Below are 8,912 nucleotides of genomic sequence, written 5' to 3'. Positions count from 1 at the left end.
AGAACTACACCAGGAAATTAAAGCAAACGCCCTGAGCTATTGTTGACACAAAAGCAAAAGACAGATACACAGGTTTCCTTTATTTTATAAGTTCTTAGTCATTTTTAAATTATTTTCTATTTCTCTTGCATTTTCTCATCAGCCAACTAACATTTTAAAAATCATATCAAACGCAATCTAGCATCAAATAAACTACAATAATAAAGCAGCACACCATGGGTAGGTAAGATAACATCATCACTGTATGTGTTTGTAGGTAAACAGTATTTATCAGCCGCTTTTGGTGCATTGGGACTGATCCACAATAGTGCCCCCATAAGGCCAAACATAGCCTGAACTGGGCTTAAAAAAAAAAAAATCCCCTGAGTTTACCTTACAACTTTTTGGTAGTTTTCTCTTAAAAGGGGGTAGTAACTGTCAGTTGCTTGTACTTTCCTGTTTTATTAGAATAACAATGCTTCATAAAGTTGGACCAGTTTTGAATGTGTTTACTCCTTCAACATGCTGTTAGGCCCAGGCGGTGTGACAAATGAATGAATTTGGAAAGATGTAGATCAAAGGGGAAAAGTCTATTTTTAATCTTTCTCTGAGGACAGTGTGTTCAGTACAGTGATAAGGATTGTGAGAAACTGTCTCAGAGCGTCATCATCTTTTGGTTGCTGATTGAGAATCACTTTTATTCCCTCCTCCTCTTCCTGTCCATCTTCGCTCACCCTCAGCCTGTCAGCTGTTGCATCCATTTCCTTTCTCACCAGTTGGTCTTCTTTCCCCTCTGCTCCAGCTTCACTGTCAGCTGTGCCTTTTTTTACTCCTGATTTCTGATTGGCTTCTCCAGTACATAGCAGCTCCCCCAGTATGAGCGTAGTGTTGGGTGCGTCCATGGAGTGGGAGCGCTGGGTGTGTGTGTACAGGTAGACCCTCCAGGGCAGCATTTGCTGTGGCGTGAATGCCAGCGTCTGGATATTGACCAGCTGCATGGCAGCTTGGAGGCTTTGGGGAGAACAGTGAAGTACTGCTGGACACCGGACACATTCTTCTATCCACGCACAGTCAACCTCCTCTATTTTCTCAGCACCTTGTCACAACAACACAAGAAGTCACAACGATAGCTTTTAAATGTGGAGAAACACTGTAAAAACTGTGGGCAAAAGACCTGCAACTGACAAATAAAGTCTATCTCATATCATCATCATCTCATCTAAATGTCAAATGTTCATGAAACAAGAGAAATCATAAATTTTAAAAAATTATTTTATTTTCTAAATCTATGTGCTGGAGACCTTATTACTCACTCAGAGTCAAGAAAGAAAAAAAATAAGAAGCTGTCTGACTCTGACATTTAAAGCCATCTGAAGCCGGAGGTTTTCTCTCACACACAATACTTGTGGTGAGGTCACTGCAGATGATCACCATATGATAAAAAAGGTAAATGGATAATAATAAATGATAACTATTATTATTACAAGTTCATCATTGTAATGCTGTAATGTACAAACAGTATTTAACTATAATTTTCAATAATGGTTTAAATATCCTGGCTATTTTCTCAAGAAACTAATTGTCATCTAAATGTACAGAAAACGAACAAACCACATTCATATTTGAAAGTTGTATCAATAAATTCATTCTTCTTACATGAGTAAAACAAGCATTTTCCATCATGAATCTATGCACTCATTATTCATACCTTTTTTGCAGTTTTTATCCACTTTGTGTGTTGTGTTTTGTTGTGTTTAGTGCTGACGTGGGACAGTTTTCCAATTTCATTGTACCATCATGCTAAGCATGACTGTGCAATGACAAAAAAGAGTTATGATCTCTCATGTTATTCGATAACCCATACTGATGAACCAGAACATTTTTGTTCGGTATAATTAGGTACAGTTAGGCATAATTAAGTGCTTTTACAGCCAAAAGTTTCAGTTTTGTTGTCTTATTTCCCTTTTAACTGAGGGCAGTGTTCTCATGGGAATATCTTAACTATCTGAGCTACAATACATCCTGACACATTCTAACATGCAGTGTGGGTTTCAGACCTTTATCACACAGTTGTGAGCCTTTCAAACATCAATTTGCCACAGCTTGACACTAATCAAATCTAAAGTATATCAGATTTGTAATTGAGTATATACACATTACTTTGGAGGAATTGGTATATTCCACCAATGGAGATTTCACACTCTTGTTAAAGATTTTTAGGAGGCCTACATGCTCCTTTTAACCACATTTGCTATCGAATAAAGAGGAAGCTTTAGCTATGAATCTCTGACTTTAATTTTCAATATAACCTTCCATTTCATTACCGCGTTCAGTATGCAAAGCCTGTCGCTGCAGCCACAGGTGCTCAAAGTCCTCTGGGCTGACAGCTGGGGAGAGGGACAAACTGAGAGGGGCTGCGATGCTGGAAGCCAGGACATTAGTGGAGGAGTCTGAACACCGCATGGCACTGTCTGATCCTAGAGAGGACATACAGAGACAAAGTAAGAGGAAGAAGGGGAGGATGAGGTTAAAAAACAACCAAACAAAAAACAACAGGGCATTCTGAAAGGACAAGGAGGGTTTTAAGTATTATTAAGAATTATAGTAACACAACATTCTCAGACTCACTCACTCACTCACACACACACACACACACACACACACACACACACACACTCACACACACAACCCCTAAACCTACTAACTGATTGCAGTTCTTGCTGCCAAGGGTACCACAATAAAGCATTTGTGATAACTGGCAATCACTCATTCACATCACTGTGGGGGAATTTTGGCCACTCCTTTTTGTAGGATTGTTTTAATTCCGCCACCCTGCAGGGTTTTCCAGCATGAACAGCATGTTTAAGGTTATGCCAAAGCATCTCAATAGGATTAAAATCTAGACTTTGACTAGGTCTCTCCAAATCCTTCTTTGTTTGTGTTTTTAGAGCCATTCAGAGGTGCTCAAGTGCACTTGGGTTATGCAGGTTTTGGGATAAGTGGGTTACGTGCATATAGTAATTTCTGGACTTTTGGCTTGCTTCCTGGACCACTTCAGGGCTTCATGGTTCCATCAGTTATAACTTCATTAAAAAACCAAAAAAAACAAAAGTTATAACACGTCATCCAAGTCTCATTAGTCCACAGAATATTTTCCCCAAAGCTAAAAAAGGAATAAATAAATAAAATATTTTTTTTTAAAAAGCAGCTCATCATACAACAATAACGACAGGTGAGGGTTTTCTCTGTTTGCGTTGTATTATTGTAGGGTGTAGCTAAGCCTTACTGATCTTGGCTGAAGACCCCGTGTTGTAAGTGTAAAAGGGTCAAGGCGATGAGGGAAAGTAACAAAAAGTGTCCAGGTCGGAAAAAGGAGACAAGGAGGCAAAAGAGACGGACAAGCTGCTATCACCATTTAAGGAAACAAACAAAACTCAAGCATTGGTCAATAAATTAAAAAGTAAGTCCAAAAAAAAAAAAAAAAAAAAAAGAGCAGTTCACTAGCTGCAACCGAGCAGCTCACTAGTTGCAACCACACAAATGGCACTCTGGCCCAGAGCTCACCTTTATCTGGGCTTAAATACTTTTAATTACTGATGTGAGTCAACTGTGTAAAAGAGAAAGGTGGCACCTCAGGCAAAAGAGATTGTGGGACACGCCCATACAGGCACCTTCAGGAGGAGGCCCTGCTAGGGCTGTAACAGTTGCTTATGAGTATTATCTGATTGATGGAACATTCTGTCTAATATTGTGGGGTCTTTACCTAATATTGTTGTGAACTGGTGCAAAAGGAACAAAATGGAACTGAAACATGAATCTGAAGTGTCACAGCAAAGTTTTACACTAAATATGTGGGAAAGAGGTGCAACCTACAACACATCTCTAAATGGGCGACCGTGGCTCAGGGGGTTGGGAAGCGTATCTGTAACCAGAAGGTCGCCGGTTCGATCCCTGGGCTCTCTGTCCTGGTCATTGTGTCCTTGGGCAAGACACTTTACCCTACCGCCTACTGGTGTTGGCCAGAGGGGCCGATGGCGCAATATGGCAGCCTTGCTTCTGTCAGTCTGCCCCAGGGCAGCTGTGGCTACAACCGTAGCTTGCCTCCACCAGTGTGTGAGAGTGAATGAATAGTGGCATTGTAAAGCGCTTTGGGTGCCTTGAAAAGCGCTATATAAATTCAATCCATTATTACTGCTCCAATTTTGTAATACCACTATAATTTTCAATTTTGGTTTAAGAACAAGACTTGAAATTGCTGCCGTTCCTTTCATGCAGTACACATACATTTTCCATTAGGTGAGGACATTTCCTTCTAGCAGAAAAACTGCAAAAATATCAGCAACTGAACCCGAATGACAATGTGTTGTTAAATAACCTTGATAACCTCCTGCAGACAGATTAGTCATTGTGTTTTGTGAGGCAGTGAAAGCAGAGTGCATGGCAACACTGCGCTGCAATGCAGTGCTCCATTAGAAATGTGCATACACATAACTTTTTGGTGACAGTATAAAAACTGTGAAAGTTAAATATGAATGTTTAAAGTAAATTAAGTTAACAGATAAAGATGGTGTCATGGACTCTTTAATATTTAGTGCAGTTTTTAGGTTTTATTTGTTGTCCTTCCTACTTACAGACATGTTAGACTACCTACCACATAACTAATAAGCATCATGACTTATGAGCATCTCCAAAGTGAGATCAGTGTGGCTTTACACTCATGTATAGCACTTACTTGTTTAAATACTCAAAGTGATCAGTTACCCCAGCATAGAAAGAGGATTTGTCATGGGAAATAATGTGTACTGTTTTGGTCAACAATACAGGCAGAAATAGAGCCAGCTCTCAACTCAAGGGAAATGCTGCGGTGGGGCAATAAGACAGCTATGCATAAACAAATGCCCACAAAGCTCAATGAACTGATGCAACATGGTTAAGTAATATGAGAGACTAATACAAATAATACAGAAAATGATTATTATAAAGGTTATTGCTGGTAAAAGGCAATTCCAGAAGCTAGTGAGTCTACTTAGTTTTTCACAAGACTTCATGCGACTGTACTAATTTGTCTAGTGGGCTTTGAGCCTGTGTGAGGTAGCATAATGTAAGCAGTAGTGATGGCCCGCTTGAAGCTGACGCTCCGGAGCATGTGTCGAAAAAAACAACACACTGGTTCAGAAGCACTGTGTCGAGGCTTGCTTCGTTTGGCAAAAGTCACGTGACCAGTGACGTCCGAAGCTTCATTACGCACGTAACTGCTTCGGTACCTGATTCAAACAGATATAAGGAAGTGAATCATCCACGGGATTCGTGGAGTGTGTTGATGGTGACAGATAGCGACGAGGTGATCATTCCACTGACAGATATGGAGCCAGCGAGGAAGAGAGGACGTTCTGGCGTGTGGGAATATTTTGAGTTGATTTTGCTCAATTCATTTTATCTGCCGAAGTGAAAAACTTGAAATGTCCAAAATCATGTTTTCATAATGTAAATATCATTACAGCATATGACTTTAGGAACACTTCCATGTGAATTAAAGCTAATGAAGACTACAAAAATGTATTTGACACTATACGTACATGACATTGCTACAGTTTAGAAAATCATTTTGTTTATTGTTTTTAGGTGATAGTCTGCAGGACCCAGGAATACCTGCATATCTACCAGCTTGCAGTGTAGTTCCTGCACTCCACAGCCTCTTCTGTTCCATGCAAGTGGATTTTCTCCAGGGCAGGAGAAACTATTTCTAAGAAAAGAAACAGACTCAGCCAGCGCACAGTAACACTAATCCTCTTTTTAAATGTAAATAACAAAAGGGCTACCTTACATTGATCATGTTTTTACTTTGCAAGTTCTTGATTAGGGATGGGTTTTGATTATCGCTTTTCTGATTACAATCCATGCTAAATTGAATAAAGTGATATTGATTCATTAAAATCCCGTGTCGATTTGTAAATTAACGTTATTATGCCTGAAACGCCAGCATCTCAGGTTAAACCTCACAACATGTCGTCAAACACCATGCAGCTAAAACAGTAACTGGGAGCAGGTTTACGGATTCTGCATACAAACGTGAACACAGAGCGCGGACCCGACGCGTCAGAGTCAGATTTTGATGTGTCGTCAGGTCCGCGCTGTGTTTGCCTCTTTTTTCTTCGCTGGCTTCTGCAGCTGCAGGTTTCATAACTCTCTGTTTACATCTCTAATTAAGTCTCACATGTGTCAGCTTTCTTTTAATAGATACGAAATTATGGATATATACTGTTAAATGATCAGACTTGTAATATTTCTGACTGAGGCAAAACTTTCCAGATTCCAATCAAATTGAATCGGATCCTGTATCGAATCAAAATGATTCTACAAATCAGTGACGATGCAGCCGTACTCAGCTTCCTAAGCATTTTCCCTTTCCAGTTCACAATCAATCCTACCCCTAGGTCAAAAATATGTATAGGACAATTGGCCTAATCTAATATTTTGTATGAACCTGTCAAGCTGTCCAGTGATTAAACGACAAGTAGATGGAGGCAGGACTTCACAGCAGGGGCATACTCCATAATGTGCTGTGCATTATCATATGTATATTATATATATTGCTCACTTATTGTATTTACCAACATCAAGGAGTTATGAGCAAAGAAAGGCCACCATAGTGCATGTTTAAATAGGGAAAGTCTATTGATCAAAATGTATTACGCAAATACGCATTACATTTTTTTCAGCCCCCCAATCGAGAAAACAAAACCAATTACATGTTCAAAGCAACGGAACGGTGGCCCAATATCAGAGAGAACTCCACTCTTGAGTGAGCAGTGATAATTGAGCAGTCCGTTTTATTTTGCAGATTCAAGCTGCTCTTCAAAATTTTCACCACCAGATGTCACCGGAGAGGACTGTGTTGAAAAGCTTCGAGTAATGAACCGTTTTTCAATACAAGCTTCAGTGCTTCGGAAAGCTTCATTTGGCCATCACTAGTAAGCAGCATCAGCAGACTATTTAAGTTTCTTTTAAGTATACTTTATTTCTGGCATCTCCATTCTACCATAAAACCAACCAACCAACCAACCTGGTAGGCAAAAATTCCACTTGCTTTATACAGGACTTTACACACACCTGAACCTCATTAGTCTCTACCACTGGGGGGAAAAAATAGGTCAGACCAAACAATGCAATTCTAAACAAAGAATAGGAATATGATTATGCATGAAATTGACAAACTCATTTACTCAGCTAAATAGTCTGAGAAGTAAATCACTGCATACAATACAACTCAAAGGCTACTTTAAAGAAAATAAATAATACTATACATAATGAAAAGCCCTTCATTTGGTTACACCCAGTGATGCAATCAATGACCTCATGACCCTATATAAACAGGAAGTACTGGGGCGGCCCTTCCCACACACCTGGTTTAGATATAGGACCTGAATAAATGGACAAACGTGGTAAGTATAACCAAAGTAACATAAAGAAACATAATTTACTGGACATTTGCCTGTGAACAGAAGAAAATTCAAATGACCTGATGGATGGCCAAATGAAGCTTTCTGAAGCACTGAAGCTTGTATTGAAAAACGGTTCATTACTCGAAGCTTTTCAACAGTCCTCTCTGGTGACATCTGGCCAAAAATATGAAAAGCCGCTTGAATCCACAAAATAAAACCAACTGCTTCATTAAGATTGCTCACTCTACAGAGTGGAATTCTGTCTGATATTGGGCCGCCATTGTGTTGCTTTGAACGTGTATTTTTTGGTGGTTAAAAAAAAAAAAAGTGGTTTATTTGTTTAATAAATAATTTTGACCAGTAAACTCTCCTTGTTTAAACATGCACCATTGTGTGGTCTTTCTTTGCTTGTGAGTTCTTGATGTTGGTAAATACAATAATTGAAAAATACCACATTACATATAATATACATATGATAATGTACAACACATTATGGAGTATGCTTCTGCTGTGAGGTCCTGCCTCCATGCACTTATGCAATTAACCGCTAGAAAGGTATATATATAAATAATATTATATTAAGGAAATTTTCCCAGACATATTTTTGACCTGGGGGTAGAATTGATTGTGAACTGGAAAGGGAAAATGCTTATGAACTTGCAAATTAAAAACATGATGCATTTAAAGCAGCCCTTTTTCATTTTTATTTAAGAAGAGAATTTGTTCCACTGTGCAATGGCCGAACCTGTTCCTTTTCGTGGCGATAATTTCTCCTGCCTTAAGGAAAATCCCCTCACATGGACCAGAAGAGGCTGGAGCGCACAGAAACTGGTAGAGATGCAGTTATACAGTCTACCTGGGCCACACAAACTATCAGCTAAAGAGAATAAATAAATCCAATTGCTGCACATTTGGCAGACTAACATTTTCAGATTAATTAAACAATAAAATATATATTTTTACAACATTACATGCAAAGAGTCAAGTGGAAGTTTTTCTATAGTTCTTTAATGATATTTATATTATGGAAGCAGATTTTTGACATTTTACCTTTTTCCCTGTTTTCAGATATAATAAACACGCACAAAACAAAAGCAAATGACCAGAACACAAAGCTGGAAAACCCACCCGATTGACAAAAATCAACTCAAAATTCTCCCACACAACAGAACCTCCTCTATTCCTTGCTGGCTCCAAATCTCTCAGTGGAATGATCAGTGGTTCGCTATCTGTCACCATCAAAACACTCCACAAATCCTGCGAATGATTCACTTCCTTATAAACCATTGAATCAGCTACCGAAGCAGTTAGGTTCTAAATGAAGCTTCGGACGTCACTGATCTGACTCTGGCTAAACGAATCAAGCTTCGACACAGTGCTTCTGAAGCAGTGTGTTGATTTTTTTGACACACGCACCGGAGCTTCAGCTTCAAGCGGGCCATCACTAGTTAGTAGTGTTTGCTTTAAAAAACATATGCATTGATATAATGA

General features: G+C 39.1%; 1 protein-coding gene across 1 annotated transcript in view; it reads right to left on the bottom strand.

The window, feature by feature from the left end:
- Positions 1-68: 68 nt before the first annotated feature.
- Positions 69-8,912, bottom strand: part of ap4b1 (adaptor related protein complex 4 subunit beta 1) — a 49,200-nt gene continuing 40,356 nt past the window's right edge. Inside the window, exons 13-14 of the mRNA XM_080898107.1 lie at positions 2,304-2,456; positions 69-1,075 (exon numbers count right to left, since the gene is read on the bottom strand). Of these exons, the coding sequence (XP_080754233.1) occupies positions 576-1,075; positions 2,304-2,456 (653 nt within the window). The 3' untranslated portion in view covers positions 69-575. The remainder of the gene's footprint in view (positions 1,076-2,303; positions 2,457-8,912) is intronic.

This window comes from Rhamphochromis sp. 'chilingali', assembly GCF_963969265.1.
Source record: "Rhamphochromis sp. 'chilingali' genome assembly, chromosome: 12".
Taxonomy (NCBI): domain Eukaryota; kingdom Metazoa; phylum Chordata; class Actinopteri; order Cichliformes; family Cichlidae; genus Rhamphochromis; species Rhamphochromis sp. 'chilingali'.
This window is presented reverse-complemented; position numbering and strand designations above follow the sequence as displayed.